Here is a 19,253-nt window from a genome sequence, read left to right as displayed (position 1 = left end):
TTTCCTGAGGTCTGCTGCTAGTTTCACGCAGAGGCCTGTTCCTGTTCCCGTGCTGAAGCGGAGGTCCCTCCAGTGTTGTCTTCAGCTCTCTGGTTCCTGGGGCCTGCTGCTCATTCTCCATTGCAGAGGCCGTGTCCTGGTTCCTGTGCTGAAGCGGAGGATTCTCCAGCCCGCTCAGGACTCTTGCGCTGAAGCACTGGTTTACCAGTGCTGCCAGGCGGTGTGCCCACTCCGGTCTGCCTATCCTTTCCTGAGACCAGTACCATGGGCCATGGTCAACGCACGTGCAGAGGCCACTCCCGCGCTCACACTCCTAAGCTGAAGCGGGGAACTCCTGCCTACCTGTTGCCGAACTCCTGCTTGAACAATGTTTACCCTGATGTCTCCGATCCTGACCCTGGCTTGTCCACTGATGATGCTGCCTTCTCCAGTCCCGACCCTGCTATGTACGACTACGAACTGCGCAATCCGGATCAGCCTGCGCGGTCTAAGGTCGGTGATTTTACAACCCCACCTCAGCCACGCGGTCCGACCCAGGTTTGTGGCGAGCACAACCCTGACAAAAGCACTTAATGTATATTCCCTTGAATAACTGAATAAAAGGGTAATACACAATGGCATAAGTACAAAATTGTACTTGAATTGGCCGAATAAGTTAGGAGAGAGGGTAGTACAGTATGACTAACTGACCCAGGTAGTCCATAAGCAGCAAATAGTCCCGACCCTGCTATGTACGTACAGCCTGCGCGGTCTAAGGTCAGTGCTTTTACAACCCCACCTCAGCCACGTGGTCCGACCCAGGTTTGTGGCGAGCACAACCCTGACAGTATGCTCGGCCCCACAAACTCGGACCGCCCTGTGGTGCGGGTTGGTAAGTTTCTGTCTGAAATCCTGTCCCGGCTTGCAGACCAGTCCCAGTATGTATGCGAAATACTACCTCGGATTGAGGGTCTGTATATGTAGAAGGTTTGACCCCTTTGCAAAAGAGAGGCCATTATGATCTCATTAGTAAGGCTATTTGCCTTAAGGACTTAAAACAGTCTCTGGCCGCTTGTGTTCGCTCTCCTGGTTCCCCTTTAACCTGGGATAATGTGAAACCTATGGAACTGGCCGACTCCCAAGATGCACTCTATGCCCTGGCCTTATCACTGGACATTCTCGTAGTACGAGAGGACCCTCTCTTCATGTTGTCTCACACACAAAACACACTCTGTGTACTTTCCCTGACTTTGGACATTTGCATAAAGGAACAGGACCCTCTCCTCGCCAGCTACGCTGCCGCTTGGCAGTCCCCCTCTGCTGCCAGTCCTGTCGCTAAACCTGGGGACATATCTCCCTCCCCAGGAAATGACCAAACTGTCCCACTATCACTGCCCCCTAATGTAGAAGCTGCCACCGTCCCTAGTCCTGATTGTACGCCTGGTTACTCTGACACCAATGATATGTCTACGTTAACCCCTGCCGATCAGTCCTGTGAGGTTCCCCTGGAGTATACGTATATTTCTCTAGCCAACACTAAGGCTCTAGTATCCGAGAACGAATCCCTTTCTCCCTCTATTTCTAACTCTGAATCTCCCATTCCAGCCCTTGAGGTTTTTCCTGCTTTAACCCCTGCTAGGCAGTCCTGCATGCTCTCCCCATCAGAGAAAGAATCCCTTCTACTTCCACGTTCTAAGCTTGAATTTCTAAGTTCTGTTCCCAGGGTCATTCCTGTATTAACCCCTGTGGGGCAGCTCTTTGAGTCTCCTTTGGTAAATCCCTGTCCTTCGCCAGCCAAGGTCACGTCCCTAGCTCCAAAGGAGAAATCCCTTGTGTCCCCAATTACAGAGGAAAAACTCTCTATTTTTTACTCTCAGGTACTATCTGTATTAACCCCTGTAAACTCTTGCTGCCTCCAAGCTAATGCCTCCGTTCTAGCCTCAGAGAATGTGTCCCCAAGTCCGACAGCAGAGGTTGCATTAAATGACTCCCCCAACATTGCTGAGTACTTAGATATTTTTTGCTATAAAACCCCTGCTTCAGCTCAAGTTTCAGCTGCCGTGCCCCCTGAAACTTCGGCTAAAGTTCTGATTCCAGTTAAATGTATTCAGTTACCAGGTTTTTCCCTAAGCTTGGTCGCAGAGTTCCCACTCCCGGGTATTTCGCTGAACCAGTCTGTCACCCAGAGAGCGATGACCCCTGCTTCAGCGCATAGTCCCCACGTCGTGGAATCTGCAGTCATTTCTTGTTTCCCAGACACTCTTTACCAAATACCCACTTCAGAGACCAGTACAGTTATGATTACCCCCCGTGTACTGTCTTGTGTTCTCCTCTTCTCAAAGCTTAGGGTTAAAAGCGTACAGTGGTCATTATGCCCCTCCTGGGGTTCATGTTGTGTTCCCAGGAATGTTTGCTGACACACTGCTTTCACTCAAAAGTGACGCTTTTTCATATGTGTTAGCTAGAAGCCTGCACACAGTTTCCCCTCTCTCTGAAATTTGCCTTGTCGGTCCTGATACTCTGAGAGGTAAAAACCTTCCTTCAGATTCAGAATCTCTTCCTATAGAGGCCGTCCTTGCTGTTGGTTCCCCTGATTTCTCTGCCCATGCAAACCCTCCAGGGATCAGCATATCTGTGGTTACTCCCTTAGTACAGTCTGAGACCACCCTGCCTATATTACTAGTCCTGGTTTTTAAATCTGAGCTTTTTAGTTTTCCAGCCCCTGCTAAACCTCAGCCCCTCAGCACTATGTCTAAATATGCCCCAGCAACCGTTGGGTTACTCGGGGTAAAAATTAAAACTCCTGTCTTAAAGGGTACTTTCTCACACATGTCCAGCAAACCTAGAACCTCAGTGATTGATGCTAAGTCACTTATCACTATATCTGATTTTCTCACTAGTCAAACCCAGACACCCTCACCACTGGCTAGGAGTCCCGTTATCAGAATTTTTGCACTAGTAAACACACCTATTTATGTTTTTGTCATGACAAGCACCCCTGTTGTTAGGGCCCTTGCAGTTTTGGATAAGACTCCTTTTGCTTCTAAGGTTTCTGCTATTAAGAGTTTCCATGGTTCCAACTTGCCGCTTTTTGTCTCTTTAACTCCCATCATTACTCCCCCATTATCCGTCACTGACTCTCAAGTACCAGCTCCTGACGCTAGTTCTCCTATCAGTACTCCTGCATTGCTAGATGTTTCTGTTATGGATTCCAAGCCTCCAGCTCCGGAGTCGATTCCTTTACTCGCTGCTGTTTTTGTAGTCTCTCAGGTCCCTGTCACTGAAGTACAGACTTCAGCTTCTGAAGTTAGCTCCCCTCCCTCCGCTACCCTTGCTCTGCCTGATTCTCAAGTTTCTGATATTAAAGCCCCAAAGCCTATTCCTACTCCCCAGACAATACTATCTCCCACTGAGGGTTCTACAGTAGTTGGGAGCTCCACTGCTGATTGCTTCTCTGCCTCTGCGAAACCATGTTTTTTCCCCTCGGAACCTTCTGTTGCCCCTGTTATTTCCTCTGTGTTGGAAATACTCTGTACGTATCCCAAGATTTCGGTCTCTATGCCTGGTTTACTGCTTGCCTTGTCACCTTCCATACCAATACCTGGAAATGCTCCCACCCACCCTATACCCTTGCTGACCACTACCTGGGAGACCTCTGGAGGAGAAAACCATCTCAAATTTCTACATGCAGAGGTCAGCCAAACTTTGTCTGTCCCGAAGGTCGCCCTGGTATATTCGATCAACTATCGATGCCGCTTATCCAGAACTCTGGTCCCATTACTTAAGACTGGGCTCCCAGTGGGGGTTATTCTGCCGTTTCTGCTCCGGAAACCCCTGGTTCTTCACAGCCCTGGATTCCCAAGTCATTTCACGTGGCGAGCCTTGTACCAATGTTGTCTCTACCACCACTCTCATATCCTAGAACAGTACTCACCAAGGAACTGCTCATTTACGGATCTCCTTTCCGCCTAAAAAACTTTAATACAACTCGATGTCCCCGAGACCCATGGATGGCCCTGTCTGGCCGCAGTTCTCACTGGGGGGTGGGGGTACGCAAAGGACTGCCCACGAGTCTCTGGACCACGACTCTACCCGCAATCCTAGACAGTTCAGGAACAATTCCAGGTCCCCCAACTCTATGAGTGGTCTTGTTCGCCCGGAGGTCTCACGTGAAGGGGGGGGGGGGTACTGTAGGGAATCCACACCTCAGTTTACTGTTTGCCTTGCCTTACAGACCTATGCAGCCCTGGAACACTGCTCCTGATATTTACTGCAGCTCCACCCTGGGTTCACTCATTAAAGCAATGCTGTCACACGCCCCTTCTGCTATTGGTTCCCTGACCTTTAAAGACAGCCTTCCCACAATGCTCCCTGCCGAGCATAATCCTTCCTGGATGTCACCAAGTGTTCTGCCACAAGCCCCTGGCTTGTTATCTCGTTACTAACTCTGTTTAGTTCTTGTTCCTGTGCTGAAGCATTGAATCCCCAGCGTAACTTCAGCTTCCTGTTTCCCTGAGGCCAGCTACTACTCTCTCGTAGAGGCCTGCTTTCCCGAGGCCTGCTGCTAGTTTCACGCAGAGGCCGGTTCCTGTCTCCTGTGCTGAAGCGGAGGTCCCTCCAGTGTTGTCTTCAGCTCTCTGGTTCCTGGGGCCTGCTGCTCATTCTCCATTGCAGAGGCCGTGTCCTGGTTCCTGTGCTGAAGTGGAGGATTCTCCAGCCCGCTCAGGACACTTGCGCTGAAGCACTGGTTTACCAGTGCTGCCAGGCGGTGTGCCCACTCCGGTCTGCCTATCCTTTCCTGAGACCAGTACAATGGGCCATGGTTGCCGCACGCGCAGAGGCCACTCCCGCGCTCACACTCCTAAGCTGAAGCGGGGAACTCCTGCCTACCTGTTGCCGAACTCCTGCTTGAACAATGTTTACCCTGATGTCTCCGATCCTGACCCTGGCTTGTCCACTGATGATGCTGCCTTCTCCAGTCCCGACCCTGCTATGTACGACTACGAACTGCGCAATCCGGATCAGCCTGCGCGGTCTAAGGTCGGTGCTTTTACAACCCCACCTCAGCCACGCGGTCCGACCCAGGTTTGTGGCGAGCACAACCCTGACAAAAGCACTTAATGTATATTCCCTTGAATAACTGAATAAAAGGGTAATACACAATGGCATAAGTACAAAATTGTACTTGAATTGGCCGAATAAGTTAGGAGAGAGGGTAGTACAGTATGACTAACTGACCCAGGTAGTCCATAAGCAGCAAATATGTTACCTCTATGTAACAGCTGGGAATGGTGGTCTGACCCAGTGTCTCATGTTCAGTGTGGAGCCTCTTCTGCTCCCTGTAATATACCATCTCTCACTCAACTGGCCTAGTGCTTAAACAAGCAGGTGCGGTAGAAGGAACAGTAAAGCCTGTGTCCGTTGCTCCAATCGCAGAAGACCGAATGGAAGAAAAGAAAAGGATTGAAATCCGTTATTTCCTTACTATTTATAGCCTAGTATGATGTCACTGTCTCCAGGCAGAAAGGGGGGGCTTAACTTCTGCTGAGTCACCCCAGCTCCATGTGCGGGCACACATAGTTAACCCTTTAAGACCCTAGTAGTACTAAATTAGTAGTACTAAATGGGGTTTACGTACAGTATACTAGTTAGAAGAATGCTATCTTCACTGTTGTATGGGTAAGATTAACCCATTCAGTCATTATTAATTTTAATGCTAAAAATTAATTGGAGGTTATTTATATCGGTGGGCACCTAAAAAAAATCTCTTTTGCATTGTTGATTAATTTAAAAAAAAAATGATTTTAAAATAATTATAGAAAATAAAATGATACCCACAATTGTGCTAGTTGTGACTCAATTAGGGTGACCAGACGTCCCGTTTTTTTGTTGTTTGTCCCGGGGGCCCGAAATTGTAGCAAATGGTAACATTTGTAAGGGTAGAGAATTTTGGCAAAGCTGACCATTTTGATCAGTTGGCATCTCCCTGACAGGTTCAGAGGGAGGTTCAGAGGGAGGTTCAGAGGGAGGTTCAGAGGGAGGTTCAGAGGGAGGTTAAGAGGGAGGTTCAGAGGGAGGTTCTGCCTCCCTTCCAGTTCCTTTATTACCTACTGAAAAATACTCTTAAAATTCTCTACATATAGTTTTCCCAGGTCCGCTGCAATATTAATACCTAGATATTTGATAGATTTCCTTGTCCTTTTAAAGGGTAACTTTTCATCCCATGTTACATTACATTCTTATTTGTGAGGATTAATATTTCTGTTTTTGTAACATTAACTTTGAACCCTGAGAATTGACCTAATTCCCCAATGGCTTTAAATATGTTGGGCAACGCCTCCTCCGGATTAGACACTAAGAGCATCAGATCGTCCGCAAATAGAGCTAATTTCGCCTCATACTTCCTTATGTTTATTCCCTTGAAACTTTCCATACTGTACGTCTCAGATATTCGGCCAAAGGCTCGATAGCTAAATTAAAAAGCAAAGGTGACAGAGGGCATAAATTACATATAAATTAATATTTGAAAACAATTGTCGAATTTTTTTTATGTAATAATATTTCTACTGATGTTATAATACACCTCCTAAGGGGGAAATTGAATTTTGCAGGATTTTGATCAATCTATATTTCTGTATATCCATAAAGAGAAGTAGGAATCAAGAACATGCAACTTGGGATGCCCCTAGTATAACGGGACATGAATAAAAAGCAATGAGAGCATGGGTGCTACAGGCAGGAAACCTAGTCAGATCCTGGCATAAATGGCAAATGGTGGAAGCCGTGCAGACCAAAAAAGATAGATGCAAAAAAGATTCATGCAAAAAAGTCATTTAATGACTAAAAAAAGTCCAACATTTTGGTGCTAACCACCTTCATCCCTGTGACATTTTTAGTCATTAAATGACTTTTTTGCATTAATCCTTTTTGCATCTTTTTTGGTGTGCACGTCTTCCCCCATTTGCCATGTGTATCTATAAAGTCATATTATTGGACACAATAGTGTATTTATTAAACATATTTATCCAAAAACTCATTATGTTTGAATGATTTCAAGGAGTGAATTCTGTAAAGATCATCAAAATAAATAAATAATAACTAAGAAAATAATTGGCAAATGATTGAACCATTTCAATTAAAAAAAATTGTGATCCATTCGCAAAAGATCCCAATGTTTGGAAATAATCTGTTTAACTTGATCGCTGCATTTATTAAATTGTTTTATGAACATACTGTAGGAATATCATACTGTAGGAATACTTTCCTGCTTCTTTCTGTCATTTTTTGTATTAAAACATCTCTTCTTTCACCCTCTGTTAGTTCTCTCATCTTTCAACCCCGTCAGGGAACCACTAGAAATTTTCTATCTATACTTCTTCAAAGGCCTGTTGTAACTCTTCATTTTTATAGCCTCTTTGGATAAAGCGGTTGCACAATTCCTCAGACTGTCGCGTCCTGCGTTGAACAGTTCCTCCTCAGCCTGAGAATATACAGAATATATACTATACATTGATCCAAATCCTGCAAAATTCAAATTCACCCTTAGGTGTATTATAACAACAGTAGAAATATTATTACATTTAAAAAAATCCTACAATTGTTTTTAAATATCAATCTATGTGTAAAGTGTGTTAAATGTGTATTTCATTCATCTTCTATGCCTTACTATGGATCACAGGATGTGGATACATTGAGTATTTGAGTTTGCTAGTGGTTGGGAGCACGGCCGATAACTGCTTGTGATTTAGAACCATTAATGCTGCCATAGGGGAGGTGCACGTATGCGTCGTCACGCACATGCCCGCTATGACGTCATGCGCGGACCCGTTTTGGCACGAAATTTGCTTTAGAGCACTATATTTAAAGGTTTGGACTAAACAACTCCATACTCCTTGATAAAGCATATTTGTGTGTGAAACACCACCTCCTTTGGGTGATGCTTTATAGTTAATGAAAATTGATTTTTTTACAACCTTGCTCCCTTGCCAGTGCGCTGCTAAAATCTTTTATTGTTCGCATGACAACTCCTGCTGTTCTCACTTTCTCTACTTCAGCTGGCAGGACAGAGCTTTTTTGCATGCAGACCACAAATGGTCTTCTCAGAAAAATTATATGGCAATGCCTGACTTGCAAATGATTTGACTCATCACTAATGTCAATTATAGTTAATGCTATGCTCTTTAAAGGAGAAAAAATGGCTTAATGTTGACAGAATGTTATTGTCCTTTGAAAATACACTGTGTTTTAATGTGATAAGTTAGGTTAACACCCCTTTAAGGGATTTCACTGTGTTTTGTGGATCTGGGATTTTGCGAGAGGGGCTAATTCTGGATCAGTAAAGTGTCTACTAAATGTTCTACCTGAAAGAATTGTGTTCCTGTTCTTCCCTTCTAAGAGTAGAGCTGTGCAAACATTTCGTCCAAGTTTGCAAATGATTGTGCGCAATGACAATGGCGGCATGTTTTTCAAAGTAAGCAAGCAAAAGTCAATTCCAGATGACAGTGAGAATGGGTTCACAAGTCCTCCAAGATAATAGGGAGTGTATGCATGTTAACCCATTCGGCTTGACTATCATGGAAAATAGGTCATAGGAGGGGGGAGGGGGCAAAAGCAGTCACCATGGTGTTCCCTTGTAAAGTTCATTAGGCGTGTTCCGATTTAGATTTTAAGGGTTTACCCATAATATGATACGCTCATATTTTGTATGAATAACATTTTGCTTAGGGGGAGATTGTCAATGTGAACGGATCCTTCAAACCAAGTTACTGTATTATTTTATCAGACAAATAAACAGCCTTGTCGTGTTGAAAGTGACACTCCAGAATTGCTTTGTGTACATAGTCTTTAAGAGAACATAGGTTGCATCTGCATGAACCATTGTTTAGTCACTGTAGTAGTTATTACAGGAAGATCATGGTCTCTCAAAATTTGTCCAGTTCCACGGTGAGACCAACCCCCAATTTATCTTGTCAAAAACGAAACAAAATAGAAATATATTAAATGTTATATTTTTGAAAGTAGACAAAACGATTATTTATAAAACAAAAAATAATAATTGTTTATGGCTTACAAGGCTATGCTACAAAACGCACAGCGCACTCAGTTAATTGGAATTACTTTCCATTACTATGCCTACTTTTGGCATTGTCCCATTCCTCTGACTGTTCCACTATAAAATGTTGAGGGATATCCCAATTGTAACTGCGGTCCGGGCCGATATCAGTGCTCACCCAAGGAAAGGAGACTTTGTCCCCAAACTGTCTTACTATTGACCAATGTCATGACAAATGATTAGCTCTGGTTATAATATTGAAAAGGTTATGTCTCTCTCATCCGTCCCATTCATACAATCTAGCATGAGGTGGACAGACTGAAGCAGGCAATATTAGAGTGAAGTATGAATAGCAAGAGTTCAAAATGCTTATGAACAGATATCTTAATGTGTTCATATACAGTATGATTTGTGTGGAATAACGTGCACCAGGATAATAGAATGATATCTGTATAGTGACCATGTTTGTTGGATCATGCAACTACTGTATATTTAATAAAACCAATTTGTACATACTGTAGTGAAGAGAACTTTGTTTTTAACAAATAGTTTGCAATATTGATGTGAACTATTATGTAGCCTGAAAACACTCTGTACAGTGTCTGCAAGACGCTCATCTAGTAATGACCTGAAGGATGATGTTAAAGGTACATTTACTCCAAGTAAAATTTAAATAATAGCATTAGTGTTGTGCTCAACATAAATCTGTATCCATATTTATTAAACAGTTACACAATTACGTCCTTAAGTTTTAGAATATAGACAACAAATTCCTTGCCTTTTTTCAAGAATCATCAACTCCGTTTGCTCCTATGTCGACTGACAGAATCAATCTAGTAATCACTTAACACTTGGTGAAAATAGCCGAGCAGCAGCATAAGGAAATGATCCAAAGTAATTCACACAATGCTTAAATAATGTTTCCATTTTAATTTAACCCATTTCTTCTGCACTGTATTTATATATCTGTTCAGTGAAAGCAGCCAAAACATAAAAGGTGAATGTTAACATTATGATTTTGATTTGAACCAAGGCTAGGGTTACCAGGTGTCCAGTATTGTACAGCACTGTCCTGTATTTCGACACTCTGTCCAGTAAAAAAAATTAGAGGCAATACTGTACATCTGTGTCCAGTATTACCTCTCTGGACAGTGACCTGACCGACTTAGTGGGCGGCGGGATTTCCCCGAGCAAGGCTGTTACTAGGAGACACGGCAGCTTCCTCCATCCTGATTGGCTACATTACACAGCAGGAGCCAATCAGGAGGAAGTGTCAGGCTCAGGAGCCTGGGGGTAGGGCCAAGGAAAGGAGCAAACAGCATGGAACGGGGAGAGAGAGAGTGTGTGTGTGTGTGTGTGTGGTCCGTCAGAACTTTCACTCGTGTTCAGTATTTTTGGAGAAGCCACCTGCAACCCTAAATCAATATGCTGTGGAAAAAGTCTACCCCATGCAGATCAGCTCTATTTAAATGCATTGTACGCAAATCTTGTTTAGGTTGGTGTCTTCTTGGATATTGAGCAAGAGAACAGAGAAAGAACCATTAAACCAGCAGTTCCCATCACAATATCCACCCCAACCCCCATTTTTTATTTTATCATGATGGGATACAGGGTGCCCTTCGAGCTGAAATACACATTTTCCAGCTCCAGCAAGCCCATGGGTTCCAGAGATACTTACTAGTAAAAGTACCACCGACATTCCCGGGTTTCGAAATCCCCCCCGTCACACAGTCCAGCAATGGATGACTTGGCAACTTCGTTTTTGACCCGTGACATAGAAGACTTAAACCACCATTTCCCATGAAGGTGACGGGAACATACAATTTTTTACAGGTATCTCAAGAACAAAGTAGTCTTGGGAGCTGAAAATATCAGGTTTCATCTTCAGGGAACACAAGCTTCCTATTCTAATCAAAGGCTGGTTGTTTGTGGTGGTAAATAAAAAATGAAGAGGGGATCCTTTACAGGATTGAAACAGGGGGTCTTTGGAACTGGTGTGCCAATTTCAGCTCTGGGGAGCCCCTGCTTCCAGAGACATTTAGCTTCGTAGATGCTGCTGGTATCTCTGTGCCGTTTAAATGTCCCGGGCACGCTGGTCAATAAGAAGCCCCAACGGATGGCATCACTACTTCCTATTGGCCCACGTGATATTTAAAGCCGCCATTATGTTAGGCCCACATTTTCTCTGACTGGAGGGATACCAGCACCCACTACGAAGGTAAGTATCTTTGGAAGTAGAGGGTCCCCAAAGCTGAAATGAACACCGGTCAGCTCTGTAGACCCCCTGCTTCAATCCTATAATTACAATATTATATATAAAATTGAAAACACAATACAGCATATTCTGCAACTTTAAGAGGATGTAGACGCAAAATGTATTCTTTTTATGTGGATGATTATCTGGAATGTCTTCTGTAAAAGTCTCTGGAAAGTTAAGGAATACTCATTAAATAAAATTGACACAACTCCCGTTTGAGTTTTAATGAGAAAATAATTATATACTTGCATTGTATGCTCCACAATCACTATAAAACAAAAGCAGGATAACATATAAGTGGTTAACATATACATAAAGCCAAGTACAGTATTATGGTTCGTATGCCATTAAAACACAGCCACCATTTCATTTTTGTATTGAGCTGTCAAACTAAATCACTTTCATTGCTTTGCGAAATTAGGTAAGGAGAGAATTGTCCGCTTGCTGCAAAACACGCTGTTTAATAATTCTCCATTGCAATCAAAAGTAAATAAATTCACAAATAAAAGTGTAAGTATATTTGGTATCACGCGATGCTATAAGCCAACTTCCTGGCACAGTTGTATAAAGTTGCCCCAGCCAGCAAGCATTTACTCTGCAGTAGTGTTCGTTGTTTTGTATTACTTTTTGTAGAAGCATCTGGTAGCAAAATGATTGAACCCCATTTACCGTGGCAGGTTTTATTTCTGCAGCAGAAACGGCTGCCAATAGGTTGTTGTGAACATACGCCACGGCTGCAAGATTTGGTTGGCGGGTAACACAAGCTGGGGAAAAGGTGATAACAGATTCATGGTACAGCCGGACCTATGCTCTTTGTGGGAGTGGGAGTAGCTCCCTAAACTCACCTTGTTTGTAAGGACGTGAAAGATACGGGCATGACTATGTATTGGAGTGAAATAAATCTTTGTTCTAGTTCTGAACATAGAGGAGCAATAACAGACTGCAGTACTAAAGAGCTCTAAAGCAGGCAAGGACATGGTAACTCACAATACCGCAGGCATCCAGCCCTCGTTTGATACTCCGTACTGTTACTGTAGAAAACCTATTTTGGTTTTGACACCTGCAACAGCCTGCTTGGGTTTAAATAAATGTACGCCTGCCATGATGTTGCTTATGCCTCAAATGGGAAGTCAATGGGAGTTTCTGTGCGATGACGCCCTACTCTGCATTAACGCAGATTCATTAATAACCCTCAAAGGGTGGTAGTAGTACTGATTTACCGCCAAACCTAATCAATGTATGCATGTTGAGTCTTGCTTCTGTGACATCAACATTTCCAGAAAATCAAAGCAAACAGTCTAGAACTCCAGATGATCGATGGACCTAATTGCACTTAACTAAAACATCCGCTATTCTGCTTTAGTGGATGAGTCCGCTGTGGGTTAAGTCTTCTATTGATTCTGCAGCTGCCAATGCATGCATGTTGCAGTTAACATACAATTTTATTTTGTTTTCATAAGTGACCAGCATCACAGGCACTTTTAAATGCAAATAGCTTACGCCCCAACAAAATAAATCCTGAAAGTGAATGGATTATTGCAGATCTTTAATATAAGCATCTGGTGTAAAAAATGGATTTCTTCAAACAAGAGAGACCCTATTCATTACATTTTAGCTTCCTCTACTGAGGAGTGTAGTCTGAACGTCTCGGGTTCAGCTGTACCATTTTGGTCTGTTTCACCATTTACTGAGCTTGGTCTAAGAATACAATGTCTACTTTACAGACTGCTTATGATACCCCAGGAGCATAGAAAATGGGTTGTTATAAAACTCTATGCTCTCAAATTTTGTTTTAGTTTAGTATGAGTTCAGAGTAAAGTTTTCATAGCAAATATAGCAGTCATTTGGCTAATCTATATTCAAATTTTGAGAGCACATGGTTTACTTGTACTGCTATTGCCACATTAATTAATGCCAATTTAAAAAAAAGATACTGTATATTAAAGTTGTGGAAGCGTTATTGTCTTATTATATAGAAAACCAAATATGGAGTGCAAATGCAGTCATTTTTATTTAGTAACAGCCAATTTATATTCCTGAAATTGCTTTACTAAACACTAAAATATTGCTTTAAGTGACAAATATGCAAACAACAACCTCTATGCTATATATTTATATGATGAAGAATAAATATAATTTCTTCAGTAAATGTCAGGTTTCAAAAGTGCACCATATCTTCCATTTGTGGTCAGTCAAAAGAAATACTGTACTGTGTCAGTACCCCCCCTTTTTTTTTTTATGAAAAGGGATAATAAAGTGACATTCGCCCCGGGAAAAGTAAAAATACGTGTACATCTACATTCTTGGGTTCATTCTAATGCCTCAACCTGAAAAAACAACCGCCCATCAATGCTCTTTACAAACAACAATTACCAAAAAATCTTACTTATTCTAAGCCTTCTGTTCCTCATATTTCACTGATCCATTTATACCTGTAGTGGCCCTTCCTTAAACATGGGGTAAGAAAACTTCTCTAGCCTAATATCAAATTATCTCCAAGGGCTATTGTGAAACAGAATGTACTAGGATTAAGGTTATGAATCATAAGATTGGATCAAAAATGTATGATGATATGTCAGGCTGGCGATAGTGTTCTCTATATTTTTTTCGGCTATTTATAAAGAACAGTCAGTTTCTTATCCAGCTAGTGTATGTATGTATCTATGTATATATTAAAAAACAAAAGTTCAAATGTACAATATGAATGAAAAATTATTTGGCCAAAATGATACTACTAACCCTCATGGCATAGTCTCATTGAAAAATACACGCAGATAACTGGTACAGTATCTTTCTTATGTTCGTCTTTCAGCCCGTATGAGCTTTGCAAATATTTGATAGGTGCATTAGGGTTCCAAAAATACAGTACTTGTTGGCTTTTTCTTAAAATGTTCATAGAACTCACTGGGGCAGATTCATCAAGCGCCGGTACGGCTTGGCGCCCCCGATCTGGCCTTAAATTCCTTTTGGAGGTAAATAGAAGTTGATGCTGGATCGGGTGCACAAACCCATACCTGCTCTTGATGAATCTGCCCCTTTATGTTTCTACGGTTTCAAATGGATGAGAGAACAGAAAGCATCATTAATGTAACCATGTCGAAGGTTCGACATCTTCAGTATCAGAAGATCTTCCCTATGCAGGCCTATCTAGTACAGAAGAGGGTACTTCATTTGGTTGGCCTGGTTTTGTGTCTGTGCTTTCAAACTATAATAGTCTGTTGAGAAAAATGGAAAAGCAATATTGCACTAACCCCTTCATGGGCGTTAGACACAAATATGACAGTATGCAGTCTATTTGTGATTATGGTACTTTAAATAAGTTATCCGTCAGAGTCACATGTGGCTGTTATAGTGACGCAGGACTTCAAAATGTGGGTTAACACTGGCAAATTAAATTCCTGGTTTTATACCAGCTCCCTTAGTAACAATTAGCCATAAAAGTAAGCAATAGAAGGTGTATGAGAAGGCTGTATGCAAAATATATATATATGATTGAATATTTTTCATTTCCCAAAAGCAATCCTCAAACAACCACCAACCAAAGGGAAATGTTATGTTAGGGCTATCTAAATTAAGCAGGATACCAATTCTTATATTGTACTGAGCAGGAAGACAAAGCAGCAGATCCATGCAAAAGGCCCACTCTTCCATCCTAAGAGAATGGTGCTCCTTCCACCAGTGTGTTGTGGTTAAAAAATCTCAACATCCATATTTCGAGGGGGCACCTTTTTATAAAGCAAGACAAGCGGCATATTCTGGAAGGAAGCAATTGCACGGTTTGTGTTTGGCTTTGGGCATCGTCCAAGCTGACCCCCTGGATATGGGGCCTGCTTCTTCTACAAATGCCAGTGACCTGTTTTCATTTCCTGAGAGTCCAAAGCTTAAGCTGGTCTTGCGCTGTTGCACACTGCTGACATTTCAAAGATTTCTTCTCACTTTCTTACAAGCGTGGTCTGCAGTATCTCTATATGGATTGCAGAGGTTGCTTAATGTTCAATAAATATGTGATTAAATGATTCATTTTTGGTTTCTGTATCTTGGATTGGAAAAGTCCTATTCGTCCTCTTCGCGGTTGGCGTAGATTCCGGCTTCCCAGCGCAGAGCTAGTGCGCTCTTCCTGCGGTTTACCCTTACTGCTTCGAGGACCTGAAATATGAGAACAAATTTTTAATTCAGGCGAATTTGTATTAGTCAGCCATTTTGTAAGAACTGAAGATTTCTAGCAAATATGTCAACTGGCAGAGGAGCCCGCAATGTACATACATTCTCATAAAATTTCACTTGGCGAGTTTGTTTTTGTATGAAATAAATAGGTTATGAAACAAGCTGTAACACACAAGTATGTTAAGTAACTTTACAGACTAATTCCCCAACTTATGCCTGAGGCCCCTAGCCAACACCATGTTTTTGGCAGAACTAAAGATTTTCAAGTAAGCTCAATTAATGTATACATAGTATAACAATTGAAATTTCATTAGTTAGCGCAAAAAAGAATGTATTATCTATGTAAATCCTTTGAACCTACTGTAGCATTAACTCTTCTGTTACCTCCAACATTTCATGCAGTGTTCCTTTTTTCTCCCTCCACTTGATTTTCCCCACACACTGATGTCCACAGATGGACCAGAACTGGACTGCCAACACATTTTTATTATCACAGAAAAGGATTTGCAGTAAACTGCCAGTGCCATAGCAACAAATAATCAGGGTCACTAAGAAGAGGCCGTTCTTAATATGGGATATACAAGTATTTTTTTTTTTTTACTGACCCATTGTACCAAGTTTCTATTACTATAAGGTGACTTCTAGAATTCTCTAAAACGAAACAATCCCTATAAGAAAGTCGCTTGACAATATATAGTCCTGGAAATACAAGACCTACTACAAAGTTTAAAAAGGGAGTGGGTTTTTTTGTGTTTCAGCCCTACGTCATTTTAAGATAAGTAAAAGTGTTAGGTCACTGCAATCTGGCCAAATTGTTTCTGGGTATTCCTTGGGCCAGGGTCAGTGAAAATAATTATATATGTCAGATGCATTCAAAGCAAACAATAAAGCAGCAAAACGTGATTTAAAAAACAAAACAAAAAAAACACTTATGGATTAGATAATAGTGACTGTTTATTTTTTATGCGTTTTAAAGTATCCTTTGATTCCTATAGCAGGTTAGCACACCTCCCAAGCAGCGCAAGATCTTTGCAACACTTTCCTGTTTGGGATCATTTGTTACCAATGTTCCCAGTAGTTTGAGCTGTAAACTGTAACAATAGATAATGTTACCTTAGTAATACAAGGATACATTGTAATTGCTGAGGTACACTGACTGAAGGATTGATTGAAACTGAAAGGCGGCCATTATGTTAGTCACACAATCAGAATTTTGACAGATTTATAACAGATGCAGCAAATGATTGCCAGCTTAGGTAAGAATGTAGAATTATACATTGTCACATGCTTTACATATCAAAATTTAAAAAAATGGAGTATTGCTGCTTTAAGGCCCAAATAGGCATGGCAATACATTTAATGACATTTCTTTCATCAATAAATGTACTTTCTGTATGCATTAGAAAAATGTAGCCACGTCACTTCCAGATGTTATTTGGCCAATGGTAGAATAAGGTATACAGGGATATAACAAATAAGTAAACATGGGAAGGATGTTGGTCCAGGGAGTAATCTGATTGCCAATTCTTGGAGGCAGGAAGTTATTTATTTCCCCCCTTATGAGATATTATTAGATGATATTTCACTATGGGTTTTTTTGTTTGCCTTTCTCTTGATCAATATACTCTAAGGGGACTATGCAGAGAGCAGCGAATTTTAAAATTGGCGAATTTATTAAAAAGTAGCTTTTTTGGAGAGTTTTAATCTCCATATGCAGAAAAGTGCGAATTCTGCTATGTTTAACATGGATGCGTGTGGCGAGTTTAAATTGGCGAGATGCGCGCTTCAGAAATGTGTTAAAACAAATTCGCGCCTTTTTTTCCCTTTGCAATGGGCGCGAGCGGCAGTTTTTTCTGGCGAGGCACAACGGAGACAATCGCGCCATTTTATTGGCGCGAACAGCCGCTAGATGCCGTTCGCGCCTCTCTGCATTAGGATATTTTTAAAACTGGCGAGATTGAGGTTCTCGCCAGCCGCGAGGCGAGTTTTACAAATAGAAAAGAAAAATTGGCGCGTTTTTCGGAACTCGCCATTTTCTGCGCGATTTTCTCCAAAAAATGGCGAATTTCGAAATAGCGCTGCTCTCTGCATAGGCCCCTAAGTAGGGATAAACAGGTAGGATAAAGTATCGGTCATCTAAATTTAGCATAGGTTGAACTTGATGGACGCATGTCTTTTTTCAACCTCATCTACTATGTAACTATGGCAGAGTGCATCACTTATGATGCCTTATATTGTACATTTTAAAAACTTTGCAAAGTGGCAAAAATGAATGAGAAATGCTGAATGAATAGATTGAAATAAATGATTGCTACTGTACTTTTGCATGTACTGTAACAAAAGGGTTCAGTTACTGACAAAACAAATAAGTATGCGCCTATCCCTTTCATTACTATGTGTGCTACTCTGGACACATTGGGGCTGGTTCAATAAACTGCAAAAGGGCAGATTACTGCACATAAAGTCCCATTCAAGTCAATTCAATACTTTGCCTTTATCCAACAATGGAACTTATTCGGTCATCTCCAAAAAATTGCGCTCGTTATCCGATACGTGCGAACGTTCCGAGATTCGCTTCCCCACTAGAACGCTCAAACTTTTCCAAAAGTTCAAAAATTTGCAAACCGTTCCCTCCAACTTTTTTTTAGCCAAAAAGTTCTGAAAACCTCGCTGGGACAAAATTGGCAAATTTCCGCAGCAAATCTATATTCAAACAAATCCTGACCCCAAAATAGGGCGCTCTCCCTCTCGCAAGTGACATATTTTAGGCTATGGAATTTAATTTGTTTTCTTTACTGGGAGAACCGCTTGCAAACTTTTAAAACTGCGCACATTTTTCTTTGGTTAAAAAAAAAAGTGTAAACTTTGAATTATTTAAACGTGTGAACAAAGTTTGTCCATCTTTACCCCTCCCAGCTGTAAAATAATATTGAATATGAGAGGGAAACAAAACATACCCTACACCTGTTTCAGGTGGCAGTGATTTTCTGTGATTTCAATTTATGGTTCAAAAGGTTTCTCAACACAAAGCGGGTGATGAACAGTTTTCTTTGATGCACTGCACTATTTTGGCAAATCTAAGAAGCGTTTAAGTTCTATTTTTCACACATTATCCAAGTAAGCCATGGTAGGTTGTTTTGAAGGGAGCACAGGGGGGAAATGGTGCATAAAAGACGGAGATTTTGCTACATTGTGATGTGAGCGTGCCATGTCAGTCACACACAAATCCTTTTATAGACACTTCCCATATCCCAAGCCAATGCTTTTGGCTCAAAACTGTAGCAACTGACCTTGATACATTGATGCTAAGAGATAAAAGACAAGGACACGCGTTGCATTCATTTCCATCCAGAATTGCCTTGATACATCACTCTAAATACTCCTCTACAAGTCTCTAAACCCAGTATGACACGGACACAAACACAAAACATGGAGACGAGGGCAGCAATTCCATGCATTTAAGGCCGTGCATGCAGCCCGGAGAAGACAAGCAGTTCAAGGGTACCTCAGAAGTAATTTTGTTAGACAGTAATTTACAGGCGTACTGGTGAGAAAGGAAAAGAACATAATTAACACACTAAACAGACATGCTGGAGGAGAACAGATGCAATGAACATGTTGAACATCACAGTAGGAGATAGAATACAGTACACTTAAGCAATCAAAAGAATTCGCTGCTGGATATGCTTTAAAGTTCTATTATGAGATGGTAATCGTTTCTCTGTACCTCCGGCACGGGTTAATGCATTGCAATCCTGCGTTAATGACTTGAATAACCATCAACGTGGGATTGCAGTGCCA

At 41.7% G+C, this 19,253-nt stretch overlaps 1 protein-coding gene across 8 annotated transcripts in view; it reads right to left on the bottom strand.

The window, feature by feature from the left end:
- Window positions 1-11,484: 11,484 nt before the first annotated feature.
- Window positions 11,485-19,253, bottom strand: part of PALM2AKAP2 (PALM2 and AKAP2 fusion) — a 367,169-nt gene continuing 359,400 nt past the window's right edge. For all 8 annotated transcript variants that reach the window (XM_075593635.1, XM_075593643.1, XM_075593698.1 and 5 more), the window contains one exon: window positions 11,485-15,434. In XM_075593635.1, the coding sequence (XP_075449750.1) occupies window positions 15,342-15,434 (93 nt within the window). In that variant the 3' untranslated portion in view covers window positions 11,485-15,341. The remainder of the gene's footprint in view (window positions 15,435-19,253) is intronic.

This window comes from Ascaphus truei, chromosome 1 (assembly GCF_040206685.1).
Source record: "Ascaphus truei isolate aAscTru1 chromosome 1, aAscTru1.hap1, whole genome shotgun sequence".
Classification (NCBI taxonomy): domain Eukaryota; kingdom Metazoa; phylum Chordata; class Amphibia; order Anura; family Ascaphidae; genus Ascaphus; species Ascaphus truei.
The sequence above is the reverse complement of the archived record's forward strand: the minus strand, read 5'-3'. Positions and strand labels throughout refer to the sequence as shown.